Genomic DNA, 22164 nt, shown 5'->3' with positions numbered 1-22164 from the left:
CTGCAGTCTGGTCAGGATCCATGCTGTTCGCCAACGGTTTCTCTAATTGCAACAGGCTTTGAAAGCAAACAGCATGGATCCTGACAAGACTCATGCCGGTCTGGATCTATGCTGGTCGCAAACACACTATGTTGGTTTTCTCATGGCACGGCTCAATTATGGTGACCCTTATTTTTCAGATGCCGACAACATTGTTAGGGATTCGAAATTGGATAGTACTGCACATTACTATTTAAGAGTTATGGCCATTTGAAATTTAGAAAAAAAAATCCTGAAAGGCTTTCTCAGATAACTGCACATTACTATTTAAGAGTTATGGCCATTTGAAATTTAGAAAAAAAAATCCTGAAAGGCTTTCTCAGATAACTGCACATTACTATTTAAGAGTTATGGCCATTTGAAATTTAGAAAAAAAAATCCTGAAAGGCTTTCTCAGATAACTGCACATTACTATTTAAGAGTTATGGCCATTTGAAATTTAGAAAAAAAAATCCTGAAAGGCTTTCTCAGATAACTGCACATTACTATTTAAGAGTTATGGCCATTTGAAATTTAGAAAAAAAAATCCTGAAAGGCTTTCTCAGATAACTGCACATTACTATTTAAGAGTTATGGCCATTTGAAATTTAGAAAAAAAAATCCTGAAAGGCTTTCTCAGATAACTTCTCGGAAGACCTTTCAAGTATCTGACCTAGACTTACAGAAACATAAACATGATGAAGGAAATATGTCATTACATACATTTTAATGCCTAAAAAGTAACCTTACGACAAACAGGTATTATGAAAGTTGCCTCAAGATAACTGAACAGCTACTCTGTAAGTAACCTTATGATTATCGTAGAATAATTAGGCTCCACTCGTGTACGTTATATCATGGGGTTCATCATAAATAAACTCAGATTTGTTTGTCTTTAAATGTATATTTAACCACTAAAAATACAGCAGCTGTATGAGAAATCTCATATATAACATGTGTATACAACTAGTATAATACTACTACATATGAATTTTAACACCTGGATAAACAAATGTAAAATTCTACAAAAATTTATCTCCCACATATATATGCCCATACACTCGATATGGGACACCTAACTGTAACAAACTACACTCGAAACCCTTTATAACGCTATTCAATATACCGCGGTATACGGTATAACGCAGTACGGTCTCGGCTCCCAAATTAAAAAAAAAAACACAAAAAACCCCGAATCCGCGGATGTTATTTAATTTGATCATAACCAGCGTTACTGCTCAAAACATTTCTTACCAAGCTTTGTGTAAAGTCTGTCAATCCTTTTATGTTCACTTGTTTTGTGAAGTATAGTCATCAGTAATGATGTCCAAAACAATATTTTGTATTGTGTACATCATTTTTTGCCAAAATTGTTCATCCTTTTTTTCTAGTTTTCTTTCACACTAATCTAACTGCTAAATGATTCTGCAAAAACTTTTAAACATGTATCAATGCAGGTAGTAAATATATATTTTTTTATCATAAATCATTCAAGATCATTAGAAATGCTGTAAATAGGCACATTTGTATGCCTCAGTAAGGTATAATCAAGCCCTATTTTCAAACATGTACATTACACTCCTTACTGAAAGTTTACAATAATTTACAAAATATAGATTTGCTATTTGTAGAGCTGGGTTTGGTTAACCCTTATCAGGCCGGATACGATTGATTATGCTATTGCGACCATGATCAACCTGCACATTTGTGCAGTCTTAACAAGATCTGCACTGTTTGCCATTCACTCAGTATCTGTTAGGTAAGTACCCCTTAAAACAATTAATGGTACCGTCCAAATTGGAAGACAGAAAAGTCCACTATAGAAATTTAGCAGGGTAAGGGTTAATTCCACAGAATAATCACATCAACATAATTAACAGAAAAACGACAAAAGCAAAACAGAAAGCAGACTTATCATCGAGTACATATTACTGGTTAAAAAAAAGAATTAAATGCAGAAAAACTGCTGCATCAAAAGTGAAGGTTCACTCTGAACCCAGACACTTTTGGAAATGATACCACATAGTAATTGGCAACTATCTAACATCCCCAATATCTAATCAAAGATATAAACTAACTTTTCAAGTATATTAAATTTAATAACATCCAACCTAGTTCTACCTTCAAAGTTTGTTATTATATACATTTCAGTACTCATAATCTATGGAAACTGAGAAGCACAACTACAGCAAAACACTTGACAGTAAAGACCACTCTAGAGCAATGCAGCTCACCATGAAAGATTAAACATTTAACAAAACCTCTCATTCTGAAGACGGGGTGGGGTGGATTTTATGTACTTGTGATATATAGTTGCTAACAAAGAGGGCAAAATTTCATCAAAATGAAAGCAATAGTTATGGGACATATGTCACTCAGATGGAATTATTGAGGGGAAGGCATGTATCAAGCTTCGTTCAGTTGTATTAACAACTAAGATATGGGCTTGTTGACAAGATGTGTACACCACATGGAGGTATCGTAACAGCTCTGATGACTTTTTTTCATGGTGAGCTATAAAGTGGTCTTTGTTGAAAGGTGGTTTCTCAACAGAGGTAAATTAACACAAATTTATGGTTTACAATACCAAGGGGAAAAAAATGGCCTTGATAGGCAGGTTTTGTAAATGTGGTCTTGACTTGGAGCTGGTCTTTACCACAGGACTGACTGTATTCAGAACCTTTCTCTAAGAAGTAATCCCCTTTATAAATGTCTTTTTAGAAGCCTTTCGAGTATTTAAAAGTTAAATTAATAACCTAAACTTGTAATGAAATCAAAAAGCAAATATGGCACTGATGGTGCACTGCACCATTTTAAATTTTCCTCAATGAAACAACCACACACAGACAGATGTCCCAGTATTGACAAGGAAACTGACATTCGATTTGTAAATCTGACTTTTTGTGCAGTGTGCTCAGTATCATTTCCAACCTGACGCATATTTTAAGAATTTCTATTTGTCATCAATTAACTGTCATAATCATCTACTGGTTCAGTTTTAATCACTAATTCCATGTTCAGATCGCTATTTTCAGCATCTACAGGCATATGTGCATCTGTGTTAAGTACACCTTTAAACTGATCAGAAGGTTCATCTTCTTCTTGCGAATGTTTACTGATTTCATCCTCATTGTTATACTCTACTGGTTCTTGTTTAACAATTATTGGTGTTGTACCTGTATCATCAGGGTCTGTCTCATCATAATGATCTATCTTTGAATGTTCCGGATCGGTTCCGGTTTTATAGGACCGGTATAAATGCATTGGAATTGGTTCCCCGCTAGGCGGGACAAGTTTTTGTGAATGGAAATGAGATTTGGACCGTAAAATGTTTGGATGTCTCAAGTTCTGTTTCAGAGATTCTGTCGTGTTTGTACCAGTGGATTTAGAAGAGACCACAGACTTGGATTTATTTAAAAGAGAAACTAGAGATATTTTCGGTTCTGTGGGTCTGGTTAAGGCTTCTTTTGACCAGGCTGGATGTGGCTGATTCACATTTGTTGTTGCGGTTACTGGAACCAGTGACTGACCAGCTTGCATTGTGGGATAAATGCTAAACTGAGCATCACCTGGAATGCCACTTGGAACTGCAGTAGGTGCACCAGGGGTACCAGCAGCATTTGAGGTTGGTACCATAATCATAAAGTTTCCCGGCTTTTGAGGATTCAATGCTGACTGTAGTGTTGTGACGGGATACAGCAACTTGGTTTTCTCCTTTGCCTTGCCGCCAGTGCGAAGCTTCAGTAGAGAATTCATTTTCTTAGCTGCCAATTCATCGGTGTCATACATGACCCTAAGTCCTCCACCAATCACATTCCTTTCTGATAAATAGTATTTTCCTGAAAGAAAACAATACAACAGAAGTTATGCTTAACTAGTACTTGTCTTACAAACAGTTTACAAGTTCCATAATTAAAGTATACATGCAAGTAAGTTCATACCAAAGCCAACTTTTACAAATAGTTCTTAGTATCTTTGAGAAGATTTATGACCCTAAAAATATGAACAAGTCAATTCAAAACTGCCTAATGACTCCAAGACTTTTATGCAATATCAAAATAATGTCAAGTACTGTGTTTCACACAGCTATGCCGTTTATAATCTATACAGTCAATAACAACAGGTACCTTGATTTCCTTCCTCTAGTTTAAGGGTTTTCATCCAATCTAGAAGATCTTTAAACCTGGCTTTACTCATGCATAACAATGATAGCACCTTGAACACCTCTGTCTTGGCATCACTCAAATCTGCAAAAAAGAAATATGATTTTACTTGTGTATAATAAAGACAGCAACTTGTGTATCCCTGTCATGGTATCACTTGCATCTGCGATATAAGAATCTTTATTCCTTCATAACAAAGACAGTAACTTTATGACCTATGTCTTGGCATAGAAATGTGGCTTTATCTTGAGCAATCACTCAAAGACTCATACCACCACCAAAAGCGTTGTTTGAAAAAGATTATGTTGTTGAAAAACTAGAAGACACTTTTCTAGAAAAGTGTACGTCTCCCCCAATGCATAGTCATATAGGCAAGAAGTCAATGAGGGACTGGAGCGAAAGCTGCAATAGGGATCATCTACTTGGCATGTCAAATCATCCCACTAAGTTTCAACACTCTTGGTCTAGTGGTTCTCAAGTTATGAATTTCGAAACGGTTTTCCATGTTCAGGCCCTGTGACCTTGACCTTTGAAAGTTTGATCAAGTGACCCTAAAATCAGCAGGGTCATCTACTCTGCATGTCCAATCATTCTTATAAGTTTCAACATTCTGGGTCAAGTGGTTCTCTAGTTATTGATTGGAAAGAGTTTTCTATGTTCAGCCCCCTGTGACCTTGACCTTTGATGGAGTGAGCCCAAAAAGAATTAGCGTCATCTTCTCTGTAAGTCCTATCAACCTATGAAGTTTGAAGGTTCTAGGACAAATGGTTCTCAAGTTATTAACCGGAAATGAATTTCCATGTTCTGTTTTCTGTGAACTTGACCTTTAATAGAGTGACCCCAAAATCAATAGGGGTCATCTACTCTGCATGCCAAATCATCCTATGAAGTTTCAACATTCTGGGTCAACTGGTTCTCAAATTCTGAATTGGGAACGGTTTTCCATGTTCAGGCTCATGTGACCTTGACCTTTGGTCGCATGACCCGCAAAATTAGTAAGGGTCATGTACTCTGCACGTCCAATCATCCTATTAAGTTTCAACATTCTGTGTCAAGTGGTTCTCAAGTAATTGATTGGAAAGAGTTCTCTATGTTCAGCCCCCTGTGACCTTGACCTTTGATGGAGTGACCCCAAAAACAATAGGGATTATCTACTCTGTAAGTCCTATCACCTTATGAAGTTTGAAGGTTCTATGTCAAATGGTTCTGAAGTTATTAACCGAAAATGGATTTCCATGTTCTGTCTCCTGTGACCTTGACCTTTAATAGAGTGACTCCAAAATCAATTGGGATCATCTACTCTGCATTTCAAATCATCCTATGAAGTTTCAACATTCTGCCTCAACTGGTTCTCAAGTTATTGACCGGAAATGGTTTTCCATGTTCAGGCCCCTGTGACCTTGACCTTTAATTGAGTGACCCAAAAATCAATACGGGTCATGTACTCTGCATGACCAATCATCCTATGAAATTTCAACGTTCTACGTCAAGTGGTTCCCAAGTTATTGATTGGAAATGGTTTTCCAAGTTTGGGCCCCTGTGACCTTGAACTTTGATTGAGTGACCCCAAAAACAAATGGGGTCGTCTACTCCACAAGCCCTGCCATCCTATGTAGTTTGAAGCTTCTAGGTCAAATGGTTCTCCAGTTATTGATTGGAAATGAAGTGTGATGGACAGACGGATGGATGGACAGGGCAAAAACAATATGTCTCCAGGGGAGACATAATTATACTTAGTATGTCATTTTTGAATACCACTTTTTGTACATTTTTATGTTTAATCTGGAAAATTACATTATATTTATTCAAGAAAGAGTTGCGGACTTGTGCTTTCCTGTTTATATCATTGTGTCAAGTGACATGGAATTCGCTTCAGTGGCTTTGAAGGCATCCTTACATAAAACATTTAAGACAACAAACCTATGACCTATGAGATGTGTAATCCAGTTAGAAAAAACTTAATAGGATGCCTGATGTAATACCAAAATGGCACAATGACTGTCCAGACCATTTGAGCGTAAATGTGCCACATGACCTTCCTATTCATTAAAGCTGGGAAAGTGTCTCATGACTTGTCTGATCATTAAAAGCTGGAAAAGGGTCAGATGACCTTCCTGATCATTATCTCATGACCTCCCTGATAATTAAATCTAGACCTTCCTGATCATTAAAACTTGGCCCTCTAGATCATTAAAGCTGAAAGAGGGGTCACATGACCTCCCTGATCATTAAAGCTGGACCTTCCTGATCATTTATCACATGACCTCCCTGATCATTAAAGCTGGACCTTCCTGATCATTTATCACATGACCTCCCTGATCATTAAAGCTGGACCTTCCTGATCATTTATCACATGACCTCCCTGGTCATTAAAGCTGGACCTTCCTGATCATTTATCACATGACCTCCCTGGTCATTAAAGCTGGACCTTCCTGATCATTATCTCATGACCTCCCTGTCATTAAAGCTGGACCTTCCTGATCATTATCACATGACCTCCCTGTCATTAAAGCTGGACCTTCCTGATCATTATCACATGACCTCCCTGATCACTAAATCTAGACCTTCCTTATCATTAAAGCTTCTTGACCTTTTTGATCATTAAAGCTGAAAGTGGGGGTCACAAGACCTCCCAGGTCATTAAAACTGCACCTTCCTGATCATTATTACATGACCTCCCTGATCATTAAAGCTGAAAGAGGGGTCACATGACCTTCCTGATCATTACAGCTGGAAAAGTGTCTCATGTCCTCCTGGATCATTAAAGCTGGACTGAGCTGAAAGAGGGGTCACATGACCTTCCTGATCATTACAGCTAAAAATGTCTCATGTCCTCTCAGATCATTAAAGCTGGAAAAGGGTCACATGACCTTCCTGATCATTATCACATGACCTCCCTGATCATTAAAGATGAAAAGGGGTCACATGACCTTCCTGATCATGACATTTGGCCTATGCAGGACAATTGTCACATGACCTATGTAGTGTGTAAGACTTTAAACACGATAAAAACTGAATGCTTACATGTTATAGGCTTTTGTCGGTCATCATCTTTATAGTTAAAAGAATTCAACATTTCCTGACTTGATTGTTTTGAGTCCCTGAAAGAGAAAAACAAATTATTTATACCTGTGCTTACAAAACAGACCTCTAACAAATATTTTGCCTGTAATAATTAACTTACAGAGTCTGATGTTTCAATTTAAAGATGCATTTTCAATGAAAACCACAAACTAATGAATCAGATCAGGATAGTCAATTTAATATTTAGATCAGATTCTTTGTTATAATCAAAAGTGGATGACACCACAGTAAGATTCCTACAGATATTAGATGGTAAAAAGTGTTATTAATACATTGAAATTTGGAAATGTCGAGAAACTCTAACTTGAAAATTAAAGAAAGATCACTTAAGCCACATTTATAGGTTATTAATTAATCACTAAATTACAGTAATTTAAGCCCTCCTTCATTTTTTTGTCACATCATTGATATTTTGTTAAGTACAAGTCTTAAAATTATGAAATTCCTTTTAAAATTATTATTGTTGTGTATGGAATGGAAAGTTGAACTGATACATGTATGTAATATCCAGCCATATCACAAAAGCATGTGTTTTGACACAGACAGAAATCATACTAGTTAGTGATACTAAATTTTATTTTTGAAAAACAGAAAGGGAAATGACTACAACTGTATCAGAAATGGTATTAAACATAACTAACCAGCAATCAACAAACAAGAGGATCATGATGACCCTTAATCGCTCACCTGGCTAATATGAGCCACATGTTTAAAATGGCAAACTGATGCTAAAATATTAGAAAGTAGGTCAGTAGGTCACATTCATGGTCACTGAAAGTCAGTTTTAAGGTGTGCAAAACTGTACATATAATCCAAATTTCAAGGCTGTATCTTAAAAAACAAGGGTCAGTAGGTCAAGGTCACAGTAAAATGACCCTAAATCACTTGGGGTCATTAGGTAATTATAATTAAACAGTCTAGTATGATCTGATAATTTTTGAAGTATTTATTCCTTAATAACTCATTTCACAAGTGATCCCCCGGTGTGGGGCTTATTTTCACCCCAGGGACATAATGTGAACAATCTTGTTAGAGATCCACTAGGCAATGTTACATACCAAATATCAAAAGCCTAGGTCTTGTGGTTTTAGACAAGAAGATTTTTTAAAGTTTTTTTCCTGTATAGATCTATGTAAAACTTGTGACCCCCTGGGCGGGCCTCTTTTCACCCCAGGGGTACAATTTGAACAATGTTCATAAAGGACCATTACACGCCAAATATCAATGTTCTATGCCTTGCGGTTTTGAACAAGAAGTTTTTCTTTTCGGTTGCCATGGCAACCAGAGTTCTGCATGGAATTCAATTCTTTGAACAATTTTGGAAGGGGGGCACCCAAGGATCATTCCTGTGAAGTTTGGTGTAATTCTGCCCAGTGGTTTTCAATAAGATTTTTTTAGAAATTGTTGACGGATGACCGACGATGGACACTGAGCTGTCACATAAGCTCACCATGAGCCTTTGGCTCAGGTGAGCTAAAAATAGGTACGAGTTGTTTTCAAAACACATAATTATGCTAAACATGACAGCCTGTCAGAGGAAACAAGGCAAAAAATTTTCAGTGTGAATTATTCTGTTACCTAGACTGACCTCAACCTTTAGCCTGCTGGCGGCAAGTGATTCTGCCTTGGCAACTAGTGCAGACCAAGATCAACCAGCACATCAGTGCCAGCTGATCATGGTCTGCACTGGTCGCTATTCTGTCAGTAAATTTTCAATGAACATCCCTTCAAATAATAAATGGTAATGCCCAAATTGAATGATGGACCAGTCCATTTTAGAAATTTAACAGGGTAAAGGTTAAGAAGCTATAAATCACTGAACAGGGAAAAGCTGAAACATATGCGAATCTAGCCTTAGTACTACATCGTCCTATAAAGTTTTGTTGTTCTATGGGATAGGAAAGCTACAAAACAACAACCTAAACTAAAACGACATTCACTTCAGGCCAACTTTGCCCGCTTAGCTCAGTAGGGAGTGTCAGTCTACGGATCGCGAATTCGATCCTCGCGCAGGGCGTATGTTCTCCGTGACGATTTGATAAAAGACATTGTCTGAAATCATTCGTCCTCCACCTCTGATAATTCATGTGGGGAAGTTGGCAGTTACTTGCGGAGAACAGGTTTGTAGTGGTACAGAATCCAGGAACACTGGTTAGGTCAACTGCCCACCGTTACATGACTGAAATACTGTTGAAAAACGGCGTTAAACCCAAAACAAACAAACAAATACACATACATATTCTGCCATAAATTGCACAATGCTCTGCCATACATATCACTATACTTACGCTGTCAAGCTCTGGTACAAATCTGATCTGAGAACACTGTAATCACCTTTCACCAAAGCTTGTATGATAGGGCCCAGACGTGGCTTCATTTTCTGTCTTTCACTAATCCCATCGTAACTCAGAATTACCTAAAATGTAAACAAACAATAGAGATCGAGCCTAATTTGTGTACAGATTGACAAACAAAAAACTAACTAAAGCAGACGATTTACCGCAAGAAAAACTGCATTCTGAACCATTATTTGAAAAATATGACATGTTTAAGGTATTAATTAGCAACCTACTAGCTCATTAGTGTTTTTATGTCAAAAACATAATGTGTTTGTTTTCCTTCTGTACAACAGTTTGTTTTAACTTCAAAGTAATAACTTAAATTTCTTCTCTTGATGACATCTACTGTAAAGAAATTTAATAACTTTGTTGATTTATAACAATATATAACAGTACTAATATACTCTGTAAAAAATCACCATTTTTTTTTTGAAAAACAATGTGAAATTTCTCTCCCAAAGGGCCTGCCACCCTTCCCCTCACTCTGCACATTTTTACTTTTCTGCTTTTCATTTCTCGCTGTATTTTTATGTTCTTTAATGTTCTCTAATATTTTTAAAGTAATAACATTGTTCATGTAAAAAAAATTACCGATGCAAAATTCTTTTCTAACATCTATATACAGTACTTAAAACTCTCACCTCACAAGAAACATCCCCTGTCCAGTGATAGTTTGATTTAGTTTGTCTTGGATTTCTCTTTGTAAAGTCCTCGCCCACACTGCCATTTGACAGCTTCTGATTCTGCATTTTCTTGATTTCCTCAGCACTTAAAATAAACTGAACTGGTGGCTGATCCCCAGATACCTGCTAGAAAATACAACAGAAAAATGTGTTAACCAAATCTCATGTCAGTACAATAAATCAAACTGAAAATGCTTACACATTATGTATATGTACTTGGACCTGAAAAAAACAATGGCATTCTCAGACGATGTGTACCAAATATATTGTGTCTAAAGGTCAAGTCATAATTATAGTAAAAGTTAATACATTATTTTCTAGAATGGGAAAACAAAATAAACCAATGAACAGACCTACACAAACAAGAGCTGTCCTTAAGACAGTGTGTGCTCAACTATTCAAATCATTGTCACAGAAGCAGGAATATTAATCTAATGTTAAAATATCAATAGAGTTTCAACCAAAACTTTTAACTAGAAGTTTTCTATGTCCTAAAAGGGGGCATAATTTGCCCAAAATACATGTCTGAGTTATGGGACTTAATGCAATCAACTAGTTCTATAACCCCAAAGACACATGTGAAGTTTCAATTTAATATCTGCTTTTGTTTTGCAGATAGTAACTTGCACACATAACTTTAAGTTTGACCAGAATTTTCTTAAGTCCAAAAGGGGGCATAATTTGCCTAAAATACATGTAAGAGTTATGGGACTTGATGCAGTGAGGTTGGTAATTGAACTAGAAAAAGAAAACAAGTGGGTCATGATGACCCTGGATCGCTCACCTGAGAAATATGAGCTACATGTTTCAAATGTCAAACTGATGATAAAATATTAAGAAAGTCAGCAGGTCACATTCATGGTCAATGAAATTCAGTTTTACGATTTGTGTGCAAAACTGTGTATGTCATCAAAATTTCAAGGCTGTATCTTAAAAAACAAGAGCACCACCTTGCGCGTGCTGACGCTCATCTGATTTTTTTTGTATAATAGAAATATTGTCCTACCCATGATTTTCTAAGTCTAAAAAGGGCCATCATTCTTGCAAAAAGCAGGATAGAGTTATGTTTCTTGATGAACAGCATCCGCTTGTGATGGTGAAAAACTGTTGCAAGTTTTAAAGCAATAGCTTTGAGAGTTTATGAGAAAAGCTGACAAACATAATACTCAACCAAGAAAACTGATTTTCTAAGTCCAAACGGGGCAATAATTATTGCAAAAAGCAGGATGGAGTTATGTTTCTTGATGTACAGGGTCAGCTTATGATGGTGAACAAGTGTTGCAAGTTTCAAAGCAATAGCTTTGATAGTTTAAGAGAAAAAGTTGACCTAAACATAAAACTTAACCAAGAAATCTGATATTTTCTAAGTCCAAAAGGGGCCATAAATCTTGCAAAAAGCAGGATGGAGTTATGTTTCTTGCTGTACAGGGTCAGCTTATGATGGTGAACAAGTATTGCAAGTTTTAAAGCAATAGCTTTGATAGTTTAGGAGAAAAGCTGACCTAAACATAAAACTTAACCACAAAACTGATTTTCTAAGTCCAAAAGGGGCAATAATTCTTGCAAAAAGCAAGATGGAGTTATGTTTCTTGATGTACAGGGTCAGTTTATGATGGTGAACAAGTGTTGCAAGTTTCAAAGCAATAGCTTTGATAGTTTAGGAGAAAAGTTGACCTAAACATAAAACTTAACCAAGAAATCTGATATTTTCTAAGTCCAAAAGGGGCCATAAATCTTGCAAAAAGCAGGATGGAGTTATGTTTCTTGCTGTACAGGGTCAGCTTATGATGGTGAACAAATGTTGCAAGTTTCAAAGCAATAGCTTTGATAGTTTAGGAGAAAAGCTGACCTAAACATAAAACTTAACCAGGCAATGCCGACGCCGATCAAGTGATGACAATAACTCATCATTTTTTTTTCAAAAAATCAGATGAGCTAACAAGAAAGTAGGTCTGTAGGTCACAGTCAAGTGACATCATATTACTTGGGGTCATCAGGCAATTATAATTAAACAGTCTTGGAAATAGGAGCAGATGTTTTTTTAAGTATTTTTCCTATATAACTCACATAATAATTAAAGAAGATTTTTAAAGCTTTTTCCTATATAATTCTATATAAAACTTGGGACCCCCAGGGCAGGGCCTCTTTTCACCCAAGGGGTACTATTTGAATAATTTTTGTTGAGGACCATAAGACAATGCTACAAACCAAATATCAAAGGTCTAAGTGTTGTGGTTTCAGACAAGAAGATTTTTAAACTTTTTCTCCTATATCAGTCTATGTAAAACTTGGGACCCCCGGGGCAGGGCCATATTTGACCCTAGGGGGATAATTTGAACAATCTTGGTAGAGGACCACTAGGTGATGCTACATACCAAATATCAAAGCCCTAGGCCATGTGGTTTTGTACAAGAAGATTTTCAAAGTTTTCCCTATGTAAGTCTATATAAACCATGTGACCCCCAGGGCGGGGCCATATTTGACCCTAGGGGGATAATTTGAATAATTTTGGTAGAGGACCACTAGATGATGCTACACACCCGATATCAAAGCCCTAGGCCCTGTGGTTTTGGACAAGAAGATTTTTGAAGTTTTTCCTTTCGTTTGCCACGGCAACCAGAGTTCTGCATGGAATTCAATTCTTTGAACAATTTTATAAGGGGGCCACCCAAGGATCATTCCTGTAAAGTTTGAAGTAATTCTGCCCAGTGGTTTTCAAGAAGAGTTTTTTAGAAATTGTTGACGGACGACGCACAACAGACATCAAACGGTCACAATAGCTCACCTTGTCACTTTGTGACAGGTGTCTGATGAGCTAAAAACAAGAGCTGTCGGAGGACAGCAACGCTCAACTATTCAACAGCCTTGTCAATTGAATTAATACAAAAGTCGAAAAAAGGGCGTAATTTTGTACAAATGGGAAAAAGGGTTATGAAACCTGCATAGTGTTTTATATCAGTTCATTACAGTGGACAAGTGTGTGAAGTTTCAATGCATTCCCATAAGTGGATACTGAGATACCAGCTTACATACAAAAACTTAACCAAAAACGGCTAAGCTGAAAAAGGGGCATAATTTTGAAAACAAGAGCTGTCGGAGGACAGCAACGCTCGACTATTCAACAGCCTTGTCAATTGAATGAATACAAAAGTTGAAAAAGGGGCATAATTTTGTAAAATGCAAAGTAGAGGTATTGAACCTCTGTACTGCATGTCATATCATGACAGTGAACAAGTGTGTGAAGTTTCAATCCTTTCCAATTTGTGGATACTGAGATACCAGCTTACATACAAAAACTTAACCAAAAACTGCTAAGTCAAAGGGGCATAATTTTGTAAAAATGCCAAGTAGAGTTAGGGGACCTTCACAGTGCATGTTAGATCATGACAGTGAACAAGTGTGTGAAGTTTCAATCCATTCCAATTAGTGGATACTGAGATATCAGATTACATACAAAAATTTAACCAAAAACTGCTAAGTCGAAAAAGGGGCATAATTTTGAAAAAAAAGAGAGTAGAGTTATGGGACTTGCTTAGTGCATGTCAGATCATGACAGTGAACAAGTATGTGAAGTTTCAATCCATTCCCATTCGTAAGTACTGAGATACCAGCTTACATACAAAACCTTAACCAAAAATTTCTAAGTCGAAAAAGGGGCATAATTTTGTAAAAAAGCAAAATAGAGTTATGGAACCTGTGCAATGTAGGTCAGTTTATCACAGTGAATAAGTGTGTGAAGTTTCAATCCATTCCAACAAGTGGTTACTGAGTTACCAGCTTACATACAAAACCTTAACCAAAAATTTCTAAGTTGAAAAAGGGGCATAATTTTGTAAAAAAGCAAAATAGAGTTATGGAACCTGTGCAATGTAAGTCAGTTTGTCACAGTGAATAAGTGTGTGAAGTTTCAATCCATTCCCACAAGTGGTTACTGAGATACCAGCTTACATACAAAACCTTAACCAAAATCGGGACGCGGACGCGGATGCCGACGCGGACACCGACGCATGGGCGAGTCCAATAGCTCTACTATTCTATGAATAGTCGAGCTAAAAAATGCAAAGCAGAGTTATGGGACTTGCACAGTGCATGTCAGCTCATGACAGTGAACAAGTGTGTGAAGTTTCAATCCATTCTCATTAGTGGATACTGAGATACCAGCTTACATACAAAAACTTAACCAAAAACTTCTAAGTGAAAAAAGGGGCATAATTTTGAAACAAGAGCACCGCCTTGCGGGTGCTGACGCTCATCTGATTTTTTTTGTGTAATAGAAATATTGTCCTACCCATGATTTTCTAAGTCTAAAAAGGGCCATCATTCTTGCAAAAAGCAGGATAGAGTTATGTTTCTTGATGTACAGTGTCCACTTATGATGGTGAAAAACTGTTGCAAGTTTTAAAGCAATAGCTTTGATAGTTTATGAGAAAAGTTGACTTAAACATAATACTCAACCAAGAAAATGATTTTCTAAGTCCAAAAGGGGCAATAATTATTGCAAAAAGCAGGATGGAGTTATGTTGCTTGCTGTACAGGGTCAGCTTATGATGGTGAACAAGTGTTGCAAGTTTCAAAGCAATAGCTTTGATAGTTTAAGAGAAAAACTTGACCTAAACATAAAACTTAACCAAGAAATCTGATATTTTCTAAGTCCAAAAGGGGCCATAAATCTTACAAAAAGCAGGACAGAGTTATGTTTCTTGCTATACAGGGTCAACTTATGATGGTGAACAAGTGTTGCAAGTTTTAAAGCAATAGCTTTGATAGTTTAGGATAAAAGCTGACCTAAACATAAAACTTAACCAAGAAAACTGATTTTCTAAGTCCAAAAGGGGCAATAAATCTTGCAAAAAGCAAGATGGAGTTATGTTTCTTGATGTACAGGGTCTGCTTATGATGGTGAACAAGTATTCCAAGTTTCAAAGCAATAGCTTTGATAGTTTAGGAGAAAAGTTGACCTAAACATAAAACCTAACCAAGAAATCTGATATTTTCTAAGTACATAAGGGGCCATAAATCTTGCAAAAAGCAAGATGGAGTTATGTTTCTTGCTATACAGGGTCAGCTTATGATGGTGAACAAGTATTCCAAGTTTCAAAGCAATAGCTTTGATAGTTTAGGAGAAAAGCCGACCTAAACATAAAACTTAACCAGGCAACGCCGACGCAGACGCCGACGCCGACACCGACGCCGACAACCGCTCAAGTGATGACAATAACTCATCATTTTTTTTCAAAAAATCAGATGAGCTAAAAATGCAAAGTAGAGTTATGGGACCTGCTTAGTGCATGTCAGATGATGACAGTGAACAAGTGTGTGAAGTTTCAATCCATTCCCATGGGTACTGAGATACCAGCTTACTTACAAAACCTTAACCAAAAATTTGCGAGTCGAAAAAAGAAGCAAAACAGAGTTATGGAACCTGTGCAATGTAAGTCAGTTTATCACAGTAAATAAGTGTGTGAAGTTTCAATCCATTCCCACAAAGACGCCGACACAGACGCGGATGCATGGGAGAGTCCAATAGCTCTACTATTCTTTGAATAGTCGAGCTAATAAGTTTCAAATCTATATGCCTTTAAGTAATAGCTATATGTACTTGCATGCAAAACTTTAACTAGGATTTTTTAAGTCTAAAAGGCGCATAGTTTGGGCCGAAATTCATGTCACAGTTATTGGACTTGAGGCTACATGTGAAGTTTCATTTCAATATCTGCATTAGTTTTGGTGACAGTAACTTGCATGCAAAACTTTAACCAGAATTTTGTTAGTCCAAAAGGGGGCACAATTTGCCCAATATACATGTCAGAGTTATGGGACTTGACTCAGTGAGGTTGGTAATTGACTTAGAAAAAGAAAAAAATAAGTCTCAAGGCTATATGCTTTAAAATGACCAGGATTTTCTAAGTCAAAAAGGGGCATAATTCGGCCAAATTGCGTGTCAAAGATATGGGACTTGATGCTATCACCTAGTTTCATAACCCCAAAGACATATGTGAAGTTTCAATTCAATATCTGCATTAGTTTTGGAGATAGAAACTTGCATTTAAGTCAAAACGGGGGCATAATTTGGCCAAAATACATGTATGAACATAACACTTTGGTGATAATGTTTGCATCCAAACTATTTAATTATTGACCAGAAATTATTTTTCTATCACAAGGAACTGTGACCTTAATCTCAGCTGCCTCAAATGCAATCCCAACCATCATCTCCACCTAAACTTCCTACATACCAAGTTTCAACAATATATTTCAGTCCAGTCCTAACTGAATTTAAGTGAGTGGAAATTGTTTTTTCTATTTTTTGTAACAACACTTGGCTTTGACCTTACCTGGTAAATTACGTTAGCACCTTTCTGTGTAGAGACAGCTTCCTCTTGTCCATGACGTATTGTGAGTAAAGGCGGCTCTGCATCAGATGTGGCAGTAGTTGTTGCTGAGGTACTAGATACTGTAACTGCTGTACCTGTAGGCTGATGTAAATGATGCTTATAACATCATTGATTGGAAATCGTCATTGTAAAATACATTCTAAGTAGTATACTAAATAAACTTATCAAACAAAGACTTCCATGTATATTCCCATGCAGCGCTTTTTTATAGGTAAAACATTTAATTAAAATTAAAATAAGAAATATACTAAACAAAAAAAAGTCAACATTGTATAAGAAATATACTGAACAAGAATGTCAACGTTGTACGACACATGCCCCATGAAAATACTTGATAGAATGCTCAAGTACGCCAATTTGCATCTTTCTCATTTATCTACCACTGAAGTAAAAGTTAAACACTTTTTATGCAGTAAGTATAGATTGCCAGCTTTCCAGGGTAAAAAAAAAAATGAACTTTTATTTAGTATTACACTCATTACACAGAAATTGATCATATTTGAATCAGATCTCTTACCATATAGGTCTTGTATTTAGCAGGGACTTCCAATTTCAGCTTCTTTTCACGAACATCTGCCTCAGATCCCTTTAGAGCTGGTGACACTGATCTTGACCTCTTTTCACCAGTCTGAAAAATACAGAACAATAAAAAGCTTCAGTTTGGGTAAAATACAACAGAATATATAGTCCAGCCAGGCTGTTTGTACAGCTTACTGCGCATGATGGACACTGGACAGATATGTACTAATTAAAAGAGTTGGAATCATTATCCTTCTGAAATATATAAGTCACAGAATGGGACTAAGCAAAATGGTACATTCTGGGGTTTTTAGAACACTCATTTATTTTTCACTGAACTTTTTTTTCTTAATACTTTCTTTTTTAACAGCATATGCAAGTACTCAAAAAATGCACATGACCTGGCGAGAAATCTTCAGTGAGACAGTAAGGATATGGAAATTTATATTTTCTTTAAGATAGATATGGAGGTTCTACAACTTCGGGTCTGATAATGTGAAGACTACTGAGTGCCCATAGCTACCGCATGTGCATGCAACACTTACTAATTAAAGTTTTGTGAAAGCTTTTTGCCTGCTAATTTCAAATCCCTTCTCTGCCGCTATAGAACTCCAACACATATCAGGGTTCTCACCAGGCTATTATCGGCTGTCGCGTGCGACATGCCTTCAGACTTTGAGTTGTATATTCGACATCCCTTATTTCCCCCGTCATCCCTTAATTGCCGAAGCGACATGCCATAAAATCCAATAAACACCCCGATTAATCCGTTAGTGTATTCGAAAAGCTTCCACGTGCTTACCCGATAGTTTAGGTAAAGCGATGCCAGTTAAGATAACCGATAAACCAACGACAGCTTCCTATTTATTTGATTATTTAATTTATTTCGTAGATTTGAAGCTGGTGTGAAATTTCACTGTTAAATTGGAACATTTTTTCTACAATTTTGTCGCACGATCTGGAGGTCAGTGCCTGTAAAGATGCACATGTTTTTTTGTTGTTGTCGTTTTTGTTGTTGTTGTTGTTTTTGAAAATATGTGCCATGCATTTCACTTATGCGCCTAGAATGTACAAGCATATTGGCAAGACAAGAGATGTTTTAATATCCATATACACTCTGTACTGCTACAATTCGATTTGTAGGTCAGTAATATTACGTTATAACCCCAATTATTATAAAGTGAAATTTCGTATTCATTTCTTTCTTGTCTTTACAGTGGACCTTCCGTAAGCCCTCACATGAAGAATTCAACGCCCCGAGTGAGGCTCGAACCCACATCGATGAGGGGCAAGTGATTTGAAGTCAGCGACCTTAACCACTCGGCCACGATCACAATTTCAGAATCCCTCCCAGCCACGCCGAATGGCCAAAGGAAATCGGGCATTGATCCAAAATGGAAACCAGCGTTTCCCTGGATGACAGACTCGGAATGTGTTGTTTTACATGTATGTACAACAAACAGTGGACATTTTCAAAAACTTAAAATGGATGTTTTCAGCAAATAAACTCCACAGGAATAGAAGACATAAACTTTAAACAAATAGATCTGTGTGCAGTGCTAAAATTGTGTTGTTTTATTTACAATAAATAGTAAATGAACATTTTTAGCAACTTAAAATTGATAAACTTTTAATTGTCATTCAGCAAATAAACTCCATAGGATCTTTTATGACCCAATATCTTTATTTCTTCTTGTTGTGCATGTAAATGATGCTTATTAATCACTGAAAATACCACTATGTTTTTCACTCTGAAATGCACCAGAATGCACCAAAATGAGTTGTAGTAACACAAAATTTTCTGGGGTAACCCCCATACCCCCCATGCGGGAGGGGACACCCCTTTCCACCCACCCCTTTGTTCATCAAAAAACATCCTTCTGCAACATGCCTTCAAAAAATCCTGGCTAGAACCCTGCATATTATGGAAATATAAGCGGACAACTATCAATATGAAGATGAATGTCAAGATGTGCCTAACCAAAGAGCTATAAAAATAAATAGATCGGCAACTTGAAAGACATACAGAGCAAATCTCGCCAAAAAAATGTGACAACTGAATGAGATCTCGTTTACTGGAAGTGACGTGCTCTCCATGCGCCATTTTGTATGCGAAAGCAATTATTCGTCGGGAAAATTGATTATCACCGTATAACCACGCTTCTTTTGATGGTAAGAAATGTGTACTTTATGTCTTACAACTATTTCACATTAAACTAATGTTGTTTTAGAAGCTAACATGTATTTTAAATGTAGTTTTAAAGGTAAAAATTGCAACTCCATGCTCGCCAATGTTTGTTTTTACTAAGATAACGCCGATTCACACTCTGACACAAGATTACAGCCAGTTGCCATTCTGTGTATATATTTTTTATACTTCTTTGGCCTAACTCTGAAATTGTGATGCTTCATTTTTGAAATGTTATTTTGCATTGAAGTAAATGCTGAAATTTCCTGCTGTGATAATTTTAAAAATATCTAAACAAAGCAAAACCTTGTTGTTATGCAATTATTGGTAAACACAATACATGTGGGGAGAAATAAATTGTAATAAAAGCACACGTTTATTCCATCCTAAATCTAGGTCAAAATGAAAGTGAAAGTAGAAATATTTTGGTTGTTTATTTAAATGGATGCAATGTTCTGTTTCTATATGACATATAATACATTCTATATTGTTGATTACTGCAATTATTACATTTTTTAAAGCTGACGGCCCCGATTTCGGGTTCTTTTTCTCCCACTCGATTCCCAGTGGAATCTCCCCTGTGGGGTGTTCCGCAACGGCTCGAAAACCATCTGTGGTTGTGACCAGAGGCACTGGATTCATCCGCAGAGATCTCGCTCGTTTCTTGTAATAAAATAAACCTGTAATGTCCACTTCTTCGTTCGTGACATCAGTGAACAACGAAATAATTCGCTTTGCTGAGGTCACAATGCTTTCGATGCAATCAAAATTTACGACGTCAGAGATCGCTAGAGAATCAATCAAAAAACCCTCCTTGTCTACTTTTATAAATAGTTTAGTGGCACGAGACATGCCCGTTAGTGACCCTGGAGAAGATTCAGCGTTTGTAGTTTCGACCTCCATCACGAAATATTCCTGATTTTATACAATTAATCTGCAATTACGAACTATGCCGCCATCTTTGATGTGACTGACTAGGGTGATGACGTCATATTTCGTCAATTAATGTAGATTGGCCAATCAAAACCAATACAGTGTAGGTGCGCGTACAATAAATGTTGGGGCAACTGAGGGGAAAACATTTTTTCGTTTAACTGAAAATATTTATAGGCCATAAAGGACATAGTTTTATCAAGTGGTGAATTCAGTGGAGAAAAATGGAAGAACTCACACATTTTCGGTCTTGGGTAAGTAACAAATCAATACAGGTTGATGCAGCTCTCTGTTGATCGTATTCATCTTGCTCGGGTTCCGACTTCAGTGGCTGCCTGGCTCTGGAACTGGCAAAGCGGTCAAGTTTCACATCTGGAGTTGAAGATCTGTGAGTCGGATTACCCAAGTACAGTGATGGTGCATAATCTGGGTCCCCGGGAATCTGGCTTGCACTTCCTGCAAATTAAATTTTGTAAATTAAGAACAGCATGCCATATTCATTTTGCAGTTGCAATGCCTTGGTAATTCATATCCAACATATATTTTACACTTTAGCAAAAGCACATCTAGAGACTGTAGATACATAACATTAAATAAAAAATTGATTTTTTTTTCAACCAACATTACTGCAGCCATATAATTACAAATATTACCAAGCTGATAATCAAGCACGCTCGAATTGTTAAATAATGAACTCTATTGTAAAAGTGAAATTTATAATACAAAAATGGTTTATATCCTGCAATATTCAGCTCATTATAATCCTCACTTTTATTCAAAAGTTATAAAAATTTGACTACCTGACACGAAGTGTTTTCCACACACGCGATCCTGTCTGGTTGGATTCCAATTTTTCCTGTTGATGGCCGATAACCACTGTTCTCTTCGCACTGGGTTCTTTTCGTTGGGAAATCTATGCCAAGAAATCTTGGAACCCTTTTCCCACCTATTCCTACAGCCCACAACTACACAAGTCTGAACCATTGCTTTAAATTTGATGTGTAATTCTTGTACAATCTTTTTTCATACTGACTCGCCTATGCCACCTGTGTATTGATTTTCTGCCCACCAGCGGTTTGGTGTTTACATAAATAAATCAGGTGCGCGTGACGTCAAGGCGATACAGGCCCCATCTAATGGTATCCTACGCCACTATTAAAATCATATGTCATCTAAAATGGTAATTCATATTAAAAAGATAATTGCATAAGAAAATATGAAAATCATAAGCATTTCAAAACATTTTGAATTTTTAAAATCCTTAAACTAAACGAAAAAGAATTGTTTTGCCAACCACCAGATAAACAGGTGTTAATGCGTGACGTCACGGCGATCTCTCATATAGCATTTATATAGATCTTTTTTCTTACTATATAATGCTATACCATAAGAATACGTTAGATGGGGCCTATGGTATCATACTAATCCGCCGATAATTTTTGACAGCGATGTCATTTTGTCAACAAACTATAATTAAATAACCACGGTATATCCCAAACGGATAATTATTATAGCTTATCGCAGGAGAAACCAGGCGCGTAGCTAGAACCTTCTTCATACTACACAGGGTGGTGTAGGTGGGTACAGGTGTATCCTCCCCCGGGAATTTTTAAAGTGAGATGGGCAAATGGCGCATTTGGTATATTCTTGAAGTAAATACAGTGAACTTAAACCTTGTACTTTTTTAATAAATATTGTATTTAAAGTGTATTATTTTAGTTTATTAAACTTACACGCATGTCGATCTAATATACAGCAGATCTGCATTAATAACTAAAACTAAAAGTCATTTTTATTATAGATAAGTTACAGAGAGATAGCCCAGAGCGGATCCAGAAATTT

The 22164-nt window shown here is 36.7% G+C and overlaps 1 protein-coding gene across 3 annotated transcripts; it reads right to left on the bottom strand.

The window, feature by feature from the left end:
- Positions 1–902: 902 nt before the first annotated feature.
- LOC123551209 (uncharacterized) lies at positions 903–21408 on the bottom strand. Of its 3 annotated transcripts, none has more exons than XM_053540799.1 (9): positions 21123–21408; positions 20561–20778; positions 17200–17310; positions 16623–16763; positions 10246–10410; positions 9554–9681; positions 7206–7282; positions 4146–4265; positions 903–3857 (listed from the first exon to the last, which is right to left on the bottom strand). In XM_053540799.1, exons 1-9 carry the CDS (start codon positions 21304–21306, stop codon positions 2986–2988), a joined length of 2016 nt encoding a protein of 671 aa, XP_053396774.1. In that variant the 5' UTR covers positions 21307–21408; the 3' UTR covers positions 903–2985. The 3 variants fall into 3 exon arrangements, with proteins under 3 accessions (XP_053396774.1, XP_053396773.1, XP_053396775.1); XM_053540798.1 differs by having other exon boundaries at positions 10246–10413; positions 21123–21407; XM_053540800.1 differs by lacking the exons at positions 20561–20778; positions 21123–21408 and adding an exon at positions 19900–20385 and having other exon boundaries at positions 10246–10413.
- Positions 21409–22164: the final 756 nt, after the last annotated feature.

The sequence above is a fragment of the Mercenaria mercenaria genome, chromosome 4 (genome assembly GCF_021730395.1).
Source record: "Mercenaria mercenaria strain notata chromosome 4, MADL_Memer_1, whole genome shotgun sequence".
Taxonomy (NCBI): Eukaryota; Metazoa; Mollusca; class Bivalvia; order Venerida; family Veneridae; genus Mercenaria; species Mercenaria mercenaria.
The sequence above is the reverse complement of the archived record's forward strand: the minus strand, read 5'-3'. Positions and strand labels throughout refer to the sequence as shown.

What these genes read in the sequence shown, in the direction of transcription:
- LOC123551209 (XM_053540798.1), bottom strand. Translation starts at nt 21,306, where the DNA reads ATGGTTCAGACTTGTGTAGTTGTGGGCTGTAGGAATAGGTGGGAAAAG. An exon ending in TGGAAAACACTTCGTGTCAG is followed by an intron (nt 20,779 to 21,122) that starts GTAGTCAAATTT and finishes TTTAATTTGCAG; the next exon opens with GAAGTGCAAGCCAGATTCCC. An exon ending in CAGGGGATGTTTCTTGTGAG is followed by an intron (nt 9,682 to 10,245) that starts GTGAGAGTTTTA and finishes TTTACATTTTAG; the next exon opens with GTAATTCTGAGTTACGATGG.